Below are 21,076 nucleotides of genomic sequence, written 5' to 3' on the forward strand. Positions count from 1 at the left end.
TTCACCAATAAAATGTTTTCATGCAAGCTAATGCTGACCACAAAGCCGTCTAACTCTAGGTCTATCTCGATTAATTAAGGTGTTTTAAAATGATGTATTAGCTTAATTAAGGGTCACTGTCAATGCATGTCCATTTGGCATGTTCTTTTCATATAAGGTTATATTTCTAATTTTCTTAGGAGTTGAAAGGTAATTACATTGAAAAGACATGAAAGAGAGTATTCAATTAGATATGTCAAGCAAAGCAAAGCTTTGTTGCATCAATGGAGAAACAGAGTAATGAAGATCAAATGAGGAGAAGGGAAGAAAGAATAGAGAGAAAATCAGAGTAAAGGCACAACCAAAGACCTTAAGATGAGAATAGGAAGGCACAACAGAATAGAGTAACTCATGTGGAGATTTATTGGAAAGTAAAGGTGTGGGAATTCGGTTTATAAGGTGAGCTGCAGTAAGAATACAATCTCCCCAGAATTTCAAAGGAAGATGTGACTGAAACCGAATGGACCTTGCAACATTTAACAAGTGTTGATGTTTCCTTTCAACTATAGCATTTTGTTGTGGGGTCTCAACACAACTAAGCTGATGGATAGTGCCTTGAGCAGAAAAAAAATCATTCATTTGGAATTCAAGTCCATTATCAGACCTTAGACACTTGACCTTTGATTTGAATTGAGTTTGAACAAAATTAAAGAATGCTTGGATAAAAGACTTGGTTTGAGACTTATGTTGCATCAAATGCACCCAAGTGAATCGACTGAAATCATCTACAATAGTAAGAAAATAAACTGATCCATTTATTGATTTAGTAGCCAAAGGCCCCCAGATGTCACAATGAACTAGATCAAATGGAAACTTGGAAATTGAAGTACTAACAGGAAAAGAGAGTTTGTGTTGTTTTGCCATTGGACAGATTGGGCAAACACTCTCTGAATTACAAGATATTTCAGAAACATGCTTATCTAAAAGCTTTATTCTAGCAAGAGAAGGATGACCTAATCTATAATGCCAAACATCAAGTGATGGCTTTTTGATGGAAGTGAAAGAAACATGCTGCTCAAAAGGAGGAAGAGAAACTGATGCTGGAACCTTGATGTCTTGCAGCAAGTAGAACAATCCAGCTTCTTCCTTACCCACCCCAATCACTCTCCAATGGTGCAAACTCTGTATAAAACAATATCCAGCAAAGAAGATGAGACAACATCTTAGATGTTTAATAAGTTTGCTAGCTGAAATGAGATTGAAGGCAAAAGAGGGAACACACAAAACTTCAGTCAATGTAAGATTTTCTGAGAGTTTAACAGTACCAATGTGTGTGACAGCTGCTATGGAACCATTAGGTAAATTTACACAAGTTGAAACTACAGCAGTAATGGAAGTGAAAAAGGATGGAGAACTAACCATATGGTCGGTTGCACCAGTATCTATTATCCAAGAGTGTTTATGTTGTTTTGAAGATGGAACCATATTAACAAAAGTTGCAGAAAACACAGAATATCTTGGATTAAGAGATGAGTGATAACCTGATGCACCAACAGCAGAATGAGCAAAGTGTGCAGGGGGCTGTGCAGGGGACTGTGGTGATGACAATGAATACTGTTTCATCATATCCATGATGTTCTTGTATTGCTCAGAGATCATAGACAGATGAGGAGAAAACATTTGTTGAGCATGTAAACCAGAATCCTGCACCTGGTTTGCTGAATGCTGAATTGGTTTGCCTCGGGTAGATTTGAAACCAGGAGTATAACCATGCAATTTATAGCATTTCTCCACAGTATGGCCAACAAATCCACAATGAGAGCAAATAGGTTTATCTTTCCTATAAGTGTTTTGTTTGACAAACCTATTCCCTGAGGTAGATTTTGTCATAAAAGCAATAGGCTCATGATTGACAGTAGGAGAAGAAATAGGAGTAGGGTTGGAATTGGTCATTAGGGCAGAGGATTCATGGCTTAGAGAAGTGATTGTGATTTCTCTTTGTTTTTCCTCTTGAATTATAAGAGAAAAAACTTTATGTAAAGAAGACAAAGGGTCAGTTAAAAGGATTTGAGCTCTAACAGCAGCAAACGAGTCATTCAGCCCCATTAAAAACTGATAGACTTTTTCTTGACTATGAATTTCAAGAATTGATTGAACTCTACCACAATTGCAGCAGTTGCATGCAGACATGGGTCTATAGTTATTAAGTTCCTCCCATAGAATTTTAAGCCGAGTATAGTAATGACTTACAGAGGAATTGTCTTGAGTAATGGCTGCAATGGCCTTCTGTAGTTGGAAAATCCGAGGACCATTTCTTTGGGAATAGCTTGCCTTGAGCTCATCCCACATATCCTGAGCAGACTTGATGTAGATTATGGTGGAAGCAATGTCCTTCGAAACTGAATGCAGAATCCAAGAGACCACCATGTCATTGCATCGGGTCCATGCTGGAAGAAGACTGTCACCAACAGCTGGTTTTGGCATTGAACCATCAACAAAACATAACTTGTTCTTCGCACTCAGGGAAACAAGCATGGATCGACTCCATGTGTTGTAGTTATCCTCTGAAAGTGCACTGCCAACCAGATTAAGTGCTGGATTTTCTCCATTGCTAAGAAACAGAGGGCTCGAAGGATCGATGAACTGATTATTGAAACCAGTGTTTATAGAAGCGGAAGATGAAGGATTGAGAGATTGTGCCATTGAAGGATTGAGAGATTGTGCCATTGAAGGAATAGGAATAAACTTCACAAAGTGAAGGGCTTTGATACCATGTCAAGCAAAGCAAAGCTTTGTTGCATCAATGGAGAAACAGAGTAATGAAGATCAAATGAGGAGAAGGGAAGAAAGAATAGAGAGAAAATCAGAAACTTGTATTCTGTAATATTTGATCTTAAACTGTTACAATGAAGAGAATCAGTTTATATACATGAAATCAGAACTTATCTAAACAAACTAACTTAACTAACCAACAACAGAAAAACAGAATGAGAAAAGAATAAGTTTGTTTAACATGCGTGCATATATCTGAAAAGATATGCATAAAACTCTTGATTACATGCAACCTCCAAGAAGCTGCCAAAGAAAGGAAGAAGACTCAGATGGGAACCTTGTTGGAATGAAACTCTGCAGAAAAAGTGGGTGATTGTGATTTGCTTATAATCTTTTTGTTTAAATATTATATGTTAATCTGTCTGTTCATTCTCCACCGATTATATAAATACTTGGCTTCCCAGAAAATGAGAAAAGTAAACTCCATCACAAACTCTCCTTATACCCACCCTGCAGAAACCATTAAAAGAAGATGCAGCTTGAGTTTCCCCAGACTTCCTGGCCATTCTACAGTGTCATAGATTCAACTTTTGAACAGCTTGCAGACCATGGCCTAAACATGGAGTATTCCCCGGTGGATGACTATGATTTATCTTCATTATTTACCACAACAGAGGACTCCTCTGAACTCTGTCCAAACCCCTGTTCTTCAACCATGTTTCCTGGTGACTTTTTCCATTAGCTACCCTTCGATGATTCCCAGCAGCAATTCATGTTAGCCATGAAAGATGTCCCGATGGGGTTGGAAATGGAGGGGTTAGATTTCCCCATTTGGGATACTGGGATTGAAGGTTTTAGCTATGGTGTTTTGGGGGAGAGTGATGGAAGTTTCCCTCAGCAACAAGTGTCAACTGAAGGGAGAGACTTTTTGAGTCGTAGCCCGTCAATTGAGTCATCAATAGACGAAGCATCTATTCAACAATCATTAATCTTTCCAGGAGAAGACATGGAAATCGATAACCTATTGAGAGTTCATCATCTACTTAAGGCTTATGGAGAAGCCTTGGAGATGGAACAGAGAGAGCTTGCAGAGGTTATTTTGAGATCGGTCGGCGAGAAAGTTAGCCCTGTAGGTGAAAGCTTGGAGCGTGTTGCCTTCTACTTATCCCAGGAAATTGGGAATCAAGAGGATGAAACAAGAGTCCTGCAAGAACTTTGAGGCTGCATTCATGGCATTCTACCAAACCTTCCCAGAAGGAAGGTTTGCTCACTTTGCAGCAAACTCGGCGATTCTCGAAGCTATGCCGGATGATGCAGAGACGATACACATAGTAGACTTTGACATGGGAGAAGGGGTTCAGTGGCCTACAATGATTGAGGCCATTTCAAGCCAGCACAAAACATTAAAGTTGACGTCAATGAAATGGGAAGAGGAGGATTCTGATTATGTTCCTTCACCCTGGAGGTTTGAGGCGACAAAAAGGCGGCTCGAGGATCAGGCGAGATCTTCCGGCCTAAAGCTGACGGTGGAGGAGATGGGAATTGAGAATTTGGTGAGTGAGATGAAGAAAATGAAGAAAAGGGGTGGAAGGAGATCAGAATGGTTGGTTTTCAACTCCATGGTGGGGCTTCCACACATGGGAAGGGGGAGAAGCAGAAGGCTTGTTATGGAGTTTCTAAGAGTAGCTAAGGAAATGATAGCTGGTAACAGGGGAATTATATCCTTCGGTGATGGAGATGCTTGTGAAAAGCTGAAAAATTGCTCAAGTTTTGGGTCATTCTTTGATGGGCATTTGGTGCATTACCAAGCCTTGTTAGAATCATTGGAAGTGAATTTCCCACAGCATCTTGCAGAGGCAAGAGTAGCCATGGAGTGTCTCTTTGTGGCACCTTACATCTCCTCTCTTGCCTGGTTCCAAAAGTGGGAGGAGATGAGAGAAGGCTGCCATCTTCAGGGGTTGGAGGGTAGGAGACTGAGCAAAGGGATACTAACAGAAGCAGAAGAAACGGTAAGAGAAGGGGGAAATTCATATGCAGCAAGGATCCAAGGACAGATTGGAAATGAGATGGTCTTGGAATGGATAGGAACTTCAATAGTGAGAGTTTCAGTCTGGATAAATCAAATCGAAAAGGGTAGACAGTCCTTATATCCAGAGATGTACTTTTTATTTGTTAATTGTATAGATTGTTTCAGCCAATACAGCAAAGAAAATATTGATTAAAATGACAAATAATATACCACATTTCGAGGTTTACAATAGCAGTTGTTTATCATTGTTTATGCTTTTTCAAATTGTCCTACGTAATTGTCTAAAAAATATTAGAAGGTTAAATCACTGTAATATAGGTCCAATTTTTATTTTTCAAGCGTGAATATCTCATGATTCCGATGGTCTCATAACAAAAATGCAGTTCAGGAACTTTGGGAAGTAAACATACCATCATGTTTGAATGTGTTTTCTCAAGAAAAATACACTTAAGAATCACATCACATGTTTTAAGAATAAAAATTAATTTAATAGATATTTTAAAAAATAAACAAATAAATAAATAAATAATCTTTCAATTTAGTTTGGAAAAAAAAATTGTTCTTAATAGCTGGTGCAACACATACACAATTATAATTCTTTTTATTGCTTGTTTGAAAAAGACCATACCACCAAAAAAAATGGTTAACGTTGCAGCTCCGGTAGAGTTTTGTTATACCCATAATGATACTCTTGGCATTGCCTGTTCTAAGTAATTTTTTATGTCGGCCATTAAAACACACTATGTCAACCAAAGTGAGATGGGTGTAATAAGTACATGTAAAGAGTAACATTACTCGCTTTATTATTGATGTCTTTTCTAGCAAAAAACAAAAAAATCCATAAAATGGGCTGAAAGGACTGTCCTGAGTGCTTTGATATGTAATTAGAATTTGGAAAAGGTAGTTGTTGAAAGGTTTGGTACCAAAATGGAAAATGAGTCGAGACCAAGATGAAGCAGAAAATTAGGAATCTGCACTAAGAAAAAAAAAAATGTGATGAGCAAGAAAAAATACACGAGCTCATTCCCTAATTGGCACACAACACCTGCAGACTCATCCCATTATTTTCATTATAGGCTCGGACTTCAAACTTTTTCGTAGATAAATGACAGGAGGAAAGAATGAATGACAACAATCGTGGCTCAACCTCAAAGAAGCAAAGTACCGATATTGATATTTCACAATCACTTATAACTCGGTACCATCCATACATATCACTGAAGTTCTGATTTAGGGTGTCATCCTAAGACTTAAATTTCTTTTCTTTTCTGTTTTTTGGGCCAACCGCGTAAGAAATACCTACCTGAAGTAAACGGAAATCTGCGGGATATCGACGTCGTTGTCATCGTCATCCTCACAAGCCACTACGACATCAAAGTGCCGCCGATATGGAGGCAGTACTGCCTTAGCCACTTCCCTAACCAGATCCACTAACTTCTTATCCATGCGTTCTCTATGCTTTGGGAACATGCTGTTAAGAAGTAGGCAACTCCCATAAGAGATGCTGTACGCATTCAAGTCCTTGTCTTTCAGCCATTGAAGAAGCTCTCTCAAGGTTGGATTGCCCTTCAAAATCCATCTGTCCCACACTGTCCAGCTCATGTCTTTGTGCTCCATCACCTTAGGAGGAACAGGCTCGGCTATTGAGAACAGAGGGAGTGCTAGGTTGGCAAAGGTGTTTCTGTAGTCCTCTAATTTGTGCCCTCCACCCAAAATCTTGTATAGCTCCAAGCAGACATGACCTGTCGCCATAGCAGTGGAGGTTGCAATTGCAGGGATAATCCTCCCTGCAATGAACTTGGCCTTCAGTTTGTCAACTTCAGGGATTCCATAATTCCTTGCCCTCGTGTTTGCAAGTCCAGCTATTAGGTCCATATGATACTTTGTGTCATCATCCTGGACATCAAGAAAATATATGAAGTGCATTAAAAACTAAGTGCATGATTCTAACCTAAAAAATCTATCTGAGCTACAAACAAAATTCTGTGTTTTGAGCTTTCAACAGACACATGAACAGAAATAACATTGTTCAAATGCCAAATTATGGAGTGAGTTATAAATGAACAACAATAGAGTACTATATTTTTAGTAGCTCGATAATGTGGGATGAACAAGGCTAACTACAGCAGCCCATTTACTCACAATGTTATATATTATATTGTTGATAATGGCTCAAATTGTCAACAAGTGTGAAGATAATTGCTGAAAAATATCAATATTCAAGTTGGTGGGCTCAAATCATATTTATCTATAAGAGGATAAGGTTAGTTTTAAAAAGAGTCCAAGAACAACTTGGAATTTAATTTTTTGGAGAAAACGTGTGTGGATAAACATGTGGGTTGCAATGCTTATCTTCATCATGAAAAATACTTTGTATTCATGATGGTTTCGTTTTCCCAGTAGCAATTGGATTAAAATTGTTCTCCTATTTTTCGTGATTAGCCACTATAAAAGGACATGCAATCCTTGGTTAAGTGGGGATCCGGAAAATCCAAATTGGTGAAAACACTTTGTGACTTTTCTTTACTGGGTATTTGAGATGGACAATTGAGTGAGGTGTACAAGGGGTTAAGGGCTTGGGTTTGGGATATTAAACTTGAGCGGTTCAGGCTTGTACTATTATACTCAATATTTCTCAATAGTAAAGAAGGAGACCGGATCACGCCCCGTGGACATAGGCATATTGCCGAACCACGTAAACTCTTTGTGTATGTGTGTGATTGATGTGTGTTCTCGTGCGTTTTCTTTTCAAACTTGTCTTTCGCATAAAGGGCTGGTGGGAAATTGGTTGCCAATTAATTATCAATTTTCCCAACATATATAAGAAAGTCCATTTACTTCCTCTGGAGACTTTAGAAATAGTTTTGCAAAAGGTTCCCTCTCATCATGCGCACCAAGCACTAGGGTGCGATACTTCTCTTAGGCCACTCATAGGTACACTTCTTGAGAACACGAGCCAAGTTTGGGAAGATTTTAAATAAGCTTAGCCATAAAACTGAGATTCCAGAAAAAAATCTCAACAATAAAAATCAATTAAGTCGAGCCTAAGAACTGAAACACGTGAAATTAAGTCCAAAAATATTTACTACAAATCAGCATTCTCCTCGTAGTGGGGAGGGGGAAAGAGAAGAGGGGGAAGGGGGAGGAGAGAAAGAAGGGGAATGCTAACCTTCTCAAACTGTATTGGGTTCATCCTGAAACCTGGCGACATCTGATTCCGGCTCTGTTCTAACTTCACGATGAACTCATTGATAACAGCAGCATCATCAATTGATGAAGTGGAAAGGCTGCTAGCTTTCTCATCCGTCACAATCTTGACACCTTTCTTGGGCTGGAAATCAGGGACCATCACTTTGTTAACAGCATCAGCCAACTTTCTAGGAGACTTCACCCAATCAGGAATTGCGATGCCAAATGTCTCTGCACGTAGTATGGATGCAGCCATAATAAAACAAAGGTGACTGGGATCATCAACTGAAAACTGCAGTGGGCGAGGGAAACGCTTGGGAGCAGACCAGAATGGTGTTCCATTGCTGGTTGTGGCATCCTCAGGAAAAGTGTATGTTAACTGCTTCACACGGTTAGCAAAGTAGTCTTCAAACCTGGTTTCATCAACACATGCCATCAGAAGCTGAAGTAAAAGACAAATGCTATATAATGTGAACTTAATAAATGCAATCGATAAGTAAAAACAGTACTTCAGACGAGCCCAGCTTATGCTGTCTTGGAATGTTTCACATCTCTCCTTGTCAAGGCATTCAAGAATACGTTCCAAGTTGTCCCTGGCCTGAGCATCACCGGGATTCTTCATTGCAGATGTGTACTCATTCGGGTTGGCTAGATAAGAGTTTACTTCAGCTGGTGTTTTCTCAAGCAAACCCTCAAACTCAGATCGAGCCCATGTCAAGCAGTGGTCTATATTGTGAGGGAATGAGTGAACCGTGCACACGGGTGCTTGCTTTTCAGGTGGGTCTCTTGAGGCACCATAATTTTCAGTTAGGTGAGGAATGACCATCTGAGTGTTGCAACAGGCACCTAGCGTTCCTGATTCCAAAAGTGGCTTCTGGAATTATAAGCATCTTTGATCGATGTAAAGTCTAGCATTCACATTGTCAAGAGCATTGATAACAACACTCAGATTCTCCCAGAATTCATCATCAAATACATTCTGTGTCTCAGGCCTTTCACGGTTCTGCAGTGCTTCAATGTTGAGACAAGGGTTTATCAAACCAGCAGCGGAAGCAGCGACTGTTGACTTAGCCTGCCCAATATTCCAGTCCGGAAGAGAAACTGCCTGGTAAGGTTACTTTTCTCAATTACATCATCATCTGTGATTGTTAACTTCCCTTGTTTACCACAAGAAACCCCCATCAAAGCTAAATTCTTCAAAAATTCACACCCCAGTGCACCAGATCCTACAATAAATACTTTTGCATCCTCCAGGTTCATCCGAAGCTTGGAGCCAAACACAGAAATCTGTGCATCATAACGACTGCTTAACGGTTTCAGATCGCTAGGATGCAAGGGTTCTGTGGGAAGGGACTCAACTGAAACTGTGCAAAAAAACATAAAATATTGGGTTAACATATAAACATTCAGAACTTCAACAACATTAAGAGTTACAATTGATATGCAAATCACCCCCTTATGGTTCTGCCAGCATGGCTGGTCATTCATAGAAGGTTTTGGTTTTTTTTTTTTTAAATGGTTTTTTTTTTTTTTTCTATAAAAAAAATAAAAAAACCATTCAATTCCTCAAGAAATAACTATTCATCTATTTTTCTTTTTTTTAAGAAATAAGCATTCTTCTTTCCACATTTGTTTGTTTATTCGGGAAGACTCAAAGAAAGAAAGACTATAGTCTTTCTTATAACGTTACTCTTATTTTTATCATTATTGAGCATTTGTTTGGAGCCTATTTGGTCTTTTATTCTTCATTGCAATTGATTTATCTTAAGTTGAAATGTTGATTGTGCTCTTTCAAGTTTTGTGCTTTATTTTTATTTTTTTTCTAATTAAATAAGGAAAAAGGCTACAGGGAGAGTCTTTTCCACTTTCAAGTTTTGTGCTTCGATATGATTAATGTGGTTTTGGGTCTTGTTTTTATGTATTGGTCATGATTGCTTTATTGGGGAGTTCACTTGTGAAATTGACGTATAAGTGATTTGGGTTTATTAGCAGGTTATATTCCAGTATAACCAAATTTTTTAATTATTAATACAATTAACGGCATTTTTCTTGAAAACGCTGCTATATTTAAATTCAAATTTCTCGGCATACATCGAAAATTGTCTTCAAATTTCTCAACCTATAAGGAATGCCCTTAAAACAACGCCCAAAATGGTCTTCAAGCTTTCTCGGTGTTCGTCCTTACACCGAGAAAAATCAGTTCTTGACACCTATTTGTCAGCGTATGCTTATGCTACCAAGGGGATTTTTTTATTTTTTTTTTCTCGTAGTGACGGTTGCAAAACGTGTGTTTGAAAAAATAACAATTTCAAACCATAATTAATAAAAAAAAATGTAGTTAATCGTTTGATAAAATTACAATTTGACTTTAAAATTGTGGATAGACCTTTTTCATTTTTCAAATCGCTATTGTTTTTAAACGCATTTTCAAATAACGCATTTTCTGCGATTTTGTTTAGAAACACATGGGAAATTGCGAGACAAAACGTATTCCACACTTGGTGGGGGAAATTCTAGTGTAGGTTGAGGGCATGAGATCAGTAGATTGGAGGTCACCTTCAACTGTGCAGTACTGAATTCTTTTTTAATTCTAATGCATCCATATCGACTGATGATGAGTGGGTTGTTGAGTTATTTTCATGTCTTTTTCATCCATTTTTCTTCTGCCTTCAAATTCCCCGATTACAGTCAAATGGCTCACTATAGATACATGCATGAACAATATATATATTATCTTATGGTTACATTTTCTTGTAAGCTAAAAAACAAATACTTTTTGAATTAAGTGTTAAAATAATAATTAAATGATTAAATGTATATTTTTTACAAGTTTAAGTCGTTGGAATAAATTGTAATTTAACTGTAACTCAAAAAAATATGGCTAGCTCTTAGCTACTATCTGCCGGTGTTTATGGAAGTGGTGGAGAACCTGCCACTGGCAGACTTGATGGTATTAGAAGAAACTGCTTCTAACAACATTCTCGAGTTCATTTCGCTGAAGCTTTGAGAGTCAACGGAGCCCCAATCATCAATGGTAGGAAGCGGGTCATCCCGACTGAGATACCGCGTCACTTGTCTCATCGTCGGTCGGGCTTCTGGCCGGTGATGAGAACAGAGAAGACCCAGTTCCAAAACCAGCTCCACCTCGTCAATCACGTAAACGGAGTTCAACTTCGGGTCAACCGCTTCCCTGACCCGACCCATCTGATGACACTCCATTACATGGTCGATGAGAACGAAACTGCTCGAGTCAATCGGTCTTCTCCCGGCAGCCACTTCAAGTAGCAACATCCCATATGCAAAGACGTCGGAGCTTGTCGAAACCTTGCCGGTGCGAGCCAATTCAGGTGCAAGGTACCCAATTGTGCCGACAACATTGGTGGTGTGCGATGGTTTCTCGTGATCATATAGCCTGGCAAGGCCGAAATCGCCCAGCCGTGCATTCATCTCAGCATCTATCAAAACATTGCTGGACTTCACGTCTCGGTGGATCACAACTTGCTCCCATTCTTCGTGCAGATAGAGTAATCCACATGCGACGCCTTTAAGGATGTTGAATCTTGTGTTCCAAGGCATCACGCGGTTGTTTTTGGGCTTGAAAATAAGAGAATCAAGGCTGCCGTTTGGAACATAATCATACACTATAAGGAGGTCCTTTTTGTGCTTGCACCATCCTTGGAGATTCACCAGGTTCTTGTGTCTTAACCTTCCCAAGCTTTCAATCTCTGCTGCAAATTCTCTGGTTCCTTGCGTTGAGCTACGCATTATCTTCTTCACAGCAACTTCACTTCCGGTGGTAGTGAGTAAAATACCTGTAAAAATATAAATTAAATTATTAAATTAACTGTAATTTAATATAGAAGTAAAAGCTTGAATTAAAATATTGTTTCCGTCAATCTACTATAATTTCAGTTAAATATCATAATTGTTAGACTCATATATGAGAAAAAGTGTGAAGGTATTGATTAAAATTTTGATTGTTTCGACCTAAAAGGTTTTCCTTTAAAAAATATTTTTCAACAAAATTAATTTTCAAAATTTTCTTGAAAATGTTTTTTGGCATTTGCCTTGTATATATGGAAAATAAGCGAAGGGTGGAAAACTGATGGCAACTCCGGTGGATTCTAGCAACCTCCGATGGTGGCGATTGGCGGTCGATGGCAAATTCCAGTGGTCAGTGGCAAATTCTAACGAACTCCGATGAAAGCGGAGATTGAACTATGAGAAAAAGTGTGTGCAAGAAGGAAAAGCTCAAACTCGAAAAATTATTTATAATTTTAAAAAAGAGAAATCATTTAAATAAGGTTTTTTTTATGATCGATAAACCGAAAATGTTTTTAGTCATGACAAACACGGGAAAATTGGAAAAACGATTTCCATAAAACATTTTATGATGAAACAAAAGGAACCTAAATGATTAAATTTAACAATTTTTATTTATTTGAACAAAAGGTACCTTTGTAGACTGCACCAAAGCCTCCAACTCCAATCACCTCAGTCTGTTTGAAACCCTTGGTAGCTGCATAAAGATCCCTGTATCTGAACCTATGAGGACAATCCAACTCCCACTCCTCAAGACTCTCATGATGGGCCAACTTTCTATAAAGGGTAAGAGAGAAGAGAAGTACTCCCAATAAAATGAAGGTGAAAACAGATAAAGAGGCAATGACTGCTGTAAATGGCTTGAAAGAGGATGAACTTTTCTCCCTTGGAGGTGGTAGGGGAAGCAGAGAGATATCTAGAGGCGGAGCTTCTCCTTTCTGTGAAAAGCTCCATCCTAAAATGTAATGAGAGCTTGATTTCTCTCCCGTTGCTGCGGAGAAACCAACATACATCATCTCCTTAAGAAATGGGGTTAGATCGATGGGAAAGGAAATGAGGGGTCTGGTTGGTTTTGGTTTCAATGCAGGAGATATGGTTACCTGCTAGAATATAAATTAAATGATTAAATTCATCCATTTTTATTGGTGCAAGAAAATTTAACATGATATAAAAGTAGAAGTTCTGAGTTCAAACACATTCTAATTTTAATTTAATATCTTACATTTTGGGATAAGTAGCGATTTAACGTTACCTTCACAACTTTTTGAAAGCCATCATATTCTATCCAGGCTTGGATTCGATCACCGCTCTCCAACTGCATTTCATCCGTGTTTGAATCACCACCGCCGACAAAGTAAAAAGCTGGTCTAGTAAAATATGAAGTCATGCCATTGATGTTGACTCCCACATGGTTTCCTTCACTGTCTGAAGGCTCTTTGAACCCTTTAACCGTATCAAATTCAACTGCAAATATATGATTTGAAGCATTACCATCGTTGGTCTCGTTGAAAATCCCAAGGTAATGCCCAGGCTGAGCCCCAGGAAATTTGGTGGAGGGAGATAAGATGAAAGCAAGGCCATAGCCACCTTTGCCGGAGCTTGGGGGGACTATAGCAAAAACAAATGACGTGTTGAAAGAAAAATTTTGATCAATCATTTGAATTTTTTTGTGATAGAATGCATGGCCTACAACATTGTGTGATGAATTGGTGAGCCTAAGCGCACCACTGGACTTGATAATTGTGGCTTCCTCTGTGGTAATAGTTGTTTCACTGCCGTTGAATCCGGTATAGTTGAATTCAACTTGTTGAGATTGAGCAACAAGAGGAAACAGGAGAAGGAAAGCAAAAGAAAATATTGCTACTGCAGCAGCCATGGGGATCGAATAATTCTAAGAGGAAAAGCAAAAGAAGTAATCTCACAACTTATAAGAACAAGTTCCGAGAGATGGGAGACTTGGAAAAGTAAAAATCGATCGAGAAGACGGATGGTTGGCCCTTAGGAGTTGAAGATGAACACCGGTGACATGCATGCACAATGATGTTTATTTTACATGTCACACTCATTACAGCTCGTCCACACACACACACACATATATATATATATATATATAAGAACAAGTTCCAAGAGATGGGGAGACTTGGAAAAGTAAAAGTCAATCGAAAAGACGGATGGTTGGCCCTTAGGAGTTGAAGATGAACACCGGTGACATGCATGCACAATGATGTCTATTTTACATGTCACACTCATTACAGCTCGTCCACACACACACACACACACACACATATATATATATATATATATATATATATATATATATATATGGGAGAGAAGCAATTGGTGCGTGTTTGGTGCGTGTATTGTCTCATTATTACATTAATGCCGTGGTCGAGAAAGAGGGTTTGATTTTTCTGAGTGTTCTAGACACGGTGCATGATTGACCAATCGATCGCGTTGATGGGGATGATGAGAGAGTTTCCTCCACATTGTGTGCCAAGAATCTTCTTCTTTTTCTGGCCGGCCGGTTTTGGAAAAGGAGTACTTGTGTATATACGTACGACCGCTGCTTTTCTCACTAATAGGGATTTGTTGCTGGCTAAATAATAAAGGATCGACTTGCAATAATATTATTCATACTTCTACTACTTTGCAAATTGCACTGCCAGAACCTGTTTGACTCTAGCACCAAAGCTGCTTATAGTTGACCAGCAATAATTTTGAAAATATTAATTACATAAATTAGTTTATTTTGGTATTAGTTTAAGCTTTTTAGGATAAATGGTGATTTCGTATGGTATTAGAGTACAGAATACCTTAGTCCGTCAACAACAATCTATATGCACTGCCAAAACAAGAAAAGTGTTTCTGTAGCAACCAATTTGATCATTTTTTGAATGAGTGCCCCAATCGCAGACAAGTCAATTTAGTAAATGCGACGGAAGATATGAAGATCATATCCCTTCGAATAAAGCAGTGGGGTTGACAATTTTCATAAAGTTTTTGTGTGTTTTACATTTTCATTGACTCAATTTTCAATCCAAATCTAACAAAAACATCTGTTTGTTAATGTTTTTTAGAGAGTGATTTTTGTTAAAAAGACATGTTTTGATATAACATAAAAAGTGAGAGTAATTTTAAGTGAATTGTGTTTTGGGTTGATTACACTCGATCGGTCGAAAAAATTTCTTTCAATTCAGTTTATTAAACCGTCACACGCATTTTTAAAACTACTTATAAAAAATTTCATGCTCTATTAAAAATGCATGTAAAAATCACGTACTTTTAAAATAAATGTCAATTTTATATACTAAAATTGGGAGAAAATTTCTCCGACCTAATGTAAATGAAAACTTGGTTAGAAAATTATGGAAATGATACCTTGACAGCCAAACTAATATTCTTTGCTGGCCTTTTCTTTGAAACAAAAGTGGAGATCACGGCTAAATATATATAGTAAAAATGTTGTATATAGTAGAGCTTGGACAGAGTTTTTCTCCAAATTAAGTTGAAGGAATTTTCTCAAACTCAATTTATACAAATGATATGTGTCATTTGAACATGTGAAATGTACATATTTTTTTAATAATTGGGACAAAGTTGAAATAAATAATTTTTAAAACTCATGTGCATCTCACAAGTTATTAAAAAAATGGGACACATGTCATTTTTATAAATTAGGTTGGAAGAAATTCCTTCAACCCAGTTTGGAGGAAAACTTTGTCCATAGAGCTTTTAATACTTAAAAAGTTGTGCCAAACAAAAGTTTGTTTGGTAAAAATTTTCAGAAGTGTGTTTTTTTCACTTTTTTTTTTTTAAAAAAAAAAAATGACCAAAACGTACTTTTGACAAAAACTTAAAAATAAAACTTTTGTCAATTCAATAGCAATTTAGTTTTCATTTATTATCAACATGGGTGTTGAAATCTTTCACTACGCCATCCAATTATAATTTAACTAATCATTTTAGAGTGACAATACAAATGTAATTACCGCTAACTTTTAGGACAATATTAAGCATGTGCATATATATATATATATGGACAATATTAAGGTATCTCAAACACCAATATTATTTGAACATAATGGTGCCGGGTACAAAAAGCCAACACACCTAAGGCTTATATCTTTCTCAACATCCTGATAGAGTGATAGATTTGTCTGCATAATCTTTCCTACGTGGAGTCGAAAAACTTATGCAGATAATCATAAAGATTAAAGAGAGCTACGTTATATATATATATATATATTTCTCAACATCCTGATAGAGTGATAGATTTGTCTGCATAATCTTTCCTACGTGGAGTCGAAAAACTTATGCAGATAATCATAAAGATTAAAGAGAGCTACGTTATATATATATATATATAATAATGCAGATCCCATTTTGTGGCCTAGAAAGTATACGTACGTAGGAAAATCCATGATCATGTTCATGGCAAACTGATGAGTCACGAATATCGTATCATAGGCGACAATTTTAGAAGCCACAAAAATATTAGCAGGTAGAGACGTTCATGTCTCAACTATCTTAATTTCAATGTCGATCTGCTCCCAGAAAATATCCTCTAGTTTCATGAATGTTTCATTACCATGCATCATGCATGCATGTCATGATCAGAATTCAGACACAAACTTTGACATCATGCATGATTCATGAGTACCCTTTTATATATCAAATGTAGTCTTTAGGTTTTCATGTCATTTCAATTTAATTCTAGGTTTTCAATTTCAACAATTAGATCTTTAGGTTTTTCTCTATTTCAAATAGGTCATAATTATGTTAATTTATTGTCCATTTATGCTACTACCTAATGCGACGTGGCTCTCGTTTGACATGTCATATGCCAATTATACATGCTACGTGGCATAATTACTTTAAATTATAAATTTTCTCTAAAAAATAAATAATAAATAAATAAATAAATCTTTGTTTAGGGTATATTTGTAATTTAAAGTAAATCTGTCAGGTGGCACATGACATGTCAAACAAGAGTTACGTTATATTAATTGATTGGTATGACATGATATATTGTTAATTAATTGGATGATAAGTTGGCGAAAGAATCTATTTGAAATTAAAGGAAAACCCGAAAACATTGTCAAAATTAAAAATCTAAAAATTAAATTGAAATTGCAAGAAAACCTAGGACTAAATTTCCTTTTTTATCCTTTATTTTTTGGTAAGGAGATTTACGGGTTCGGACCCTAAAATTGCTAAAACTTTGGTTCAATTAATGTTCAAATGGGTTGAAAAATGTGAATTTAATTAATATTATAATATATGTAGTTAAAGATCTAATGGCCACAGATTTGTCAAAAAGTAATTAATATGTATAAATGTCCCATTGCTATTGGTCCATTATAGGAAGCCGTTTTGCAGGTGGGAGAATTTTTGACCAAATATACCTTGCGTGCAAAATCTCAAGATTCGATTACGGTAATCCTTATCCAATTAGCAATATTTAATACTGCAATCATGATTATTTGACAATGAAAAGACAAAGTTTTTGCATGAAGTTGCGTTCAAACTATGCTTTCAGACTCTATAATCAAATGATTATTTGCTAATGACCCCCTCCCCAAATGCTTCCAATAGCTTAAACTTTGTCAGCTACTAATCTTCTTATAGGTAACCCTCAAGGGCAAGTAACCATTTGTCTTTTCTCCCTCTAAATTGAGTTAAAGAAAATTCCTTGGATTCAGTTATTAAACTAGCACGTGATTGGGTTAGAGGAAATTCAGTCAGCCCAATTTGTGAAAAAATTTGTGAGCCTAACTTATCTCATAAAACCAATTTTATAAGAGATAGTTGTCCATTCCTCATAAACATGCTCAAGGTCTTGTCCACAGGATATGTGAGATTATTTTTCCTCACGTGTAGGCCACTATTTTTTTTTATCCTTGTCACGGGATAAGTAGTGTGGATCTCATTTGTTTTGTAGTAGGCTCTGATACCATGAAGAAATTTGTGGGCTTAACTCACCTCATAAAACCAATTCTATAGGAGAGAGTTGCTTATTCCTTATAAACATGCTCAAGGTCTTGTTCACAGAACATATGAGATTATTTCTCAACAATTTGAAAGAAAACTTTATCCCGATCGAAGAGGGTATAATTTTGGAGACTTTTGAAAACCAATTTCATATTGAGTGATGTGGCGTATTTTAAGTGGCCTCCCATGTTAGTCGCTTACAAAAATAAAAAAGAAAGTCACTTGAAACACGCAACGTCAGCCGATGGTTGTAAAGAGTAGCGTAAACCCCCGATCTAAATGGTGATTACATGATTTCACCAATAAAATGTTTTCATGCAAGCCAATCAAACTGCTTCTGCCTGTCCTTTTCTAATGAAAAGAATAATATAATGCTGACCACAAAGCCGTCTAACTCGAGGTCTATCTCGATTAATTAAGGTGTTTTAAAATGATGTATTAGCTTAATTAAGGGGTCACTGTCAATGCATGTCCATTTGGCATGTTCTTTTCACATAAGGTTATATTTCTAATTTTCTTAGGAGTTGAAAGGTAATTACATTGAAAAGACATGAAAGAGAGTATTCAATTAGATACGCATAGAACTCTTGATTACATGCAACCTCCAAGAAGCTGCCAAAAAAAGGAAGAAGACTCAGATGGGAACCTTGTTGGAATGAAACTCTGAAGAAAAAGTGGGTGATTGTGATTTGCTTATAATCTTTTTGTTTAATTATTATATGTTAATCTGTACATTCTCCACCGATTATATAAATACTTGGCTTCCCAGAAAATGAGAAAAGTAAACTCCATCACAAACTCTCCTTATACCCTGCAGAAACCATTAAAAGAACATGCAGCTTGAGTTTCCCCAGACTTCCTGGCCACTCTACAGTGTCATAGATTCTACTTTTGAACAGCTTGCAGACAATGGCATAAACATGGAGTATTCCCCGGTGGATGACTATGATTTATCTTCATTATTTACCACAACAGAGGACTCCTCTGAACTCTGTCCAATCCCCTGTTCTTCAACCATGTTTCCTGGTGACCTTTTCCCTTATCTACCCTTTGATGATTCCCAGCAGCAATTCATGTTAGCCATGAAAGATGTCCCGATGGGGTTGGAAATGGAGGGGTTAGATTTCCCCATTTGGGATACTGGGATTGAAGGTTTTAGCTATGGTGTTTTGGGGGAGAGTGAGGGAAGTTTCCGTCAGCAACAAGTGTCAACTGAAGGGGGGGACTTTTTGAGGCATAGCCCGTCAATTGAGTCATCAATAGGCGAAGCATCTATTCAGCAATCATTAATCTTTCCAGGAGAAGACATGGAAATCGATAACCTATTGAGAGTTCATCATCTACTTAAGGCTTATGGAGAAGCCTTGGAGATGGAACAGAGAGAGCTTGCAGAGGTTATTTTGAGATCTGTCGGCGAGAAAGTTAGCCCGGTTGGCGAAACCTTGGAGCGTGTTGCCTTCTACTTATCCCAGGAAATTGGGAATCAAGGGGACTATCTGAAACAAGAGTCCTGCAAGAACTTTGAGGCTGCATTCATGGCATTCTACCAAACCTTCCCAGAAGGAAGGTTTGCTCACTTTGCAGCAAACTCCGTGATTCTCGAACCTATGCCGGACGATGCAGAGACGATAAACATAGTAGACTTTGACATGGGAGAAGGGGTTCAGTGGCCCACAATGATTGAGGCCATTTCAAGCCAGCACAAAACATTAAAGTTGACATCAATGAAATGGGAAAAGGAGGATTCTGATTATGTTCCTTCACCCTGGAGGTTTGAGGCGACCAAAAGGCGGCTCAAGGATCAGGCGAGATCTTCCGGCCTAAAGCTTACGGTGGAGGAGATGGGAGTTGAGGATTTGGTGAGCGAGATGAAGAAAATGAAGAAAAGGGGTGGAAGGAGATCAAAATGGTTGGTTTTCAACTCCATGGTGGGGCTTCCACACATGGGGAGGGGGAGAAGCAGAAGGGTTGTTATGGAGTTTCTAAGGGTAGCTAAGGAATTGATAGCTGGTAACAGGGGAATTATAACCTTTGGTGATGGAGATGCTTGTGAAAAGCTGAAAAATTGCTCAGGTTTTGGGTCATTCTTTGATGGGCATTTGGTGCATTACCAAGCCTTGTTAGAATCATTGGAAGTGAATTTCCCACAGCATCTTGCAGAAGCAAGAGTAGCCATGGAGTGTCTCTTTGTGGCACCTTACATCTCCCCTCTTGCTTGGTTACAAAAGTGGGAGGAGATGAGAGAAGGCTGCCATCTTCAGGGGTTGGAGGGTAGGAGACTGAGCAAAGGGATACTAACAGAAGCAGAAGAAATGGTAAGAGAAGGGGGAAATTCATATGCAGCAAAGATCCAAGGACAGATTGGAAATGAGATGGTCTTGGAGTGGAAAGGAACTTCAATAGTGAGAGTTTCAGTCTGGATAAATCAAAATATCAAATCTAAAAGGGTAGACAGTCTTTTATCCAGAGATGTACTTTTTTATTTGTTAATTGTATAGATTGTTTCAGCCAATATAGCAAAGAAAATATTGATTAAAATGACAAATAATATACCACATTTCGAGGTTTACAATAGCAGTTGTTTATCACTGTTTATGGTTTTTCAAAAAATTGTCCTATGTAATTGTCTAAAAAATATTAGAAGGTTAAATCACTGTAATATAGGTCCAATTTTTATTTTTCAAGCGTGAATTTCTCATGATTCCGATGGCCTCATAACAAAAATGCAATTCAGGAACTTTGGGAAGTAAACATACCATCATGTTTGAATGTGTTTTCTCAAGAAAAATACACTTAAGAATCACATCACATGTTTTAAGAATAAAAATCAATTTAATAGATTTTTTTAAAAATAAACAAATAAATAAATAAATAATCTTTCAATTTAGTTTGGAAAAAAAATTTGTTCTTAATAGCTGGTGCAACACATACACAATTATAATTCTTTTTATTGCTTGTTTGAAAAAGACCATACCACCTAAAAACAATGGTTAATGTTGCGGTTCGGTGGATTTTTGTTATACCGATAATGATACTCTTGACATTGCGTGTTCTAAGTAAATTTTTATGTCAGGCATTAAAACATATCATGTCATTAAAACATATCATGTCAACCGAAGTGAGATGGGTGTAATATGTAAATGTAAAGACTAACATTACTCGCTTTATTATTGATGTCTTTTCCAGCCAAAAAAAATCCATAAAATGGGCTGAAAGGACTGTCCCAAGTGCTTTGATATGTAATTTGAATTTGGAAAAGGTAGTTGTTGAGAGGTTTGGTACCAAAATGGAAAA

General features: G+C 37.3%; 3 protein-coding genes and 2 pseudogenes across 3 annotated transcripts; 2 read left to right on the top strand and 3 right to left on the bottom strand.

Moving 5' to 3' along the window:
* The first annotated feature begins 3,283 nt into the window (after positions 1 to 3,283).
* Positions 3,284 to 4,973, top strand: LOC148583509 (protein NODULATION SIGNALING PATHWAY 2-like; annotated as a pseudogene).
* An 828-nt stretch (positions 4,974 to 5,801) lies between these two features.
* LOC148583510 (ubiquitin-activating enzyme E1 1-like) lies at positions 5,802 to 8,598 on the bottom strand. Its single transcript, XM_088511237.1, has 3 exons — positions 8,479 to 8,598; positions 7,950 to 8,382; positions 5,802 to 6,676 (listed from the first exon to the last, which is right to left on the bottom strand). Exons 1-3 carry the CDS (start codon positions 8,589 to 8,591, stop codon positions 6,080 to 6,082), a joined length of 1,143 nt encoding a protein of 380 aa, XP_088367363.1. The 5' UTR covers positions 8,592 to 8,598; the 3' UTR covers positions 5,802 to 6,079.
* A 251-nt stretch (positions 8,599 to 8,849) lies between these two features.
* On the bottom strand, positions 8,850 to 10,062 carry LOC148583511 (ubiquitin-activating enzyme E1 1 pseudogene; annotated as a pseudogene).
* An 802-nt stretch (positions 10,063 to 10,864) lies between these two features.
* LOC148583512 (lectin-domain containing receptor kinase VI.3-like) lies at positions 10,865 to 13,667 on the bottom strand. Its single transcript, XM_088511455.1, has 3 exons — positions 13,044 to 13,667; positions 12,426 to 12,891; positions 10,865 to 11,781 (listed from the first exon to the last, which is right to left on the bottom strand). Exons 1-3 carry the CDS (start codon positions 13,665 to 13,667, stop codon positions 10,865 to 10,867), a joined length of 2,007 nt encoding a protein of 668 aa, XP_088367581.1.
* Positions 13,668 to 18,615: 4,948 nt separating this feature from the next.
* On the top strand, positions 18,616 to 20,280 carry LOC148583513 (protein NODULATION SIGNALING PATHWAY 2-like). The gene has a single exon (XM_088511445.1). It carries the CDS (start codon positions 18,616 to 18,618, stop codon positions 20,278 to 20,280), a length of 1,665 nt encoding a protein of 554 aa, XP_088367571.1.
* The last annotated feature ends 796 nt before the right edge of the window (positions 20,281 to 21,076 follow it).

The sequence above is a fragment of the Corylus avellana genome, chromosome 10 (assembly GCF_965113065.1).
Source record: "Corylus avellana chromosome 10, dhCorAvel1.hap1.2, whole genome shotgun sequence".
Taxonomy (NCBI): domain Eukaryota; kingdom Viridiplantae; phylum Streptophyta; class Magnoliopsida; order Fagales; family Betulaceae; genus Corylus; species Corylus avellana.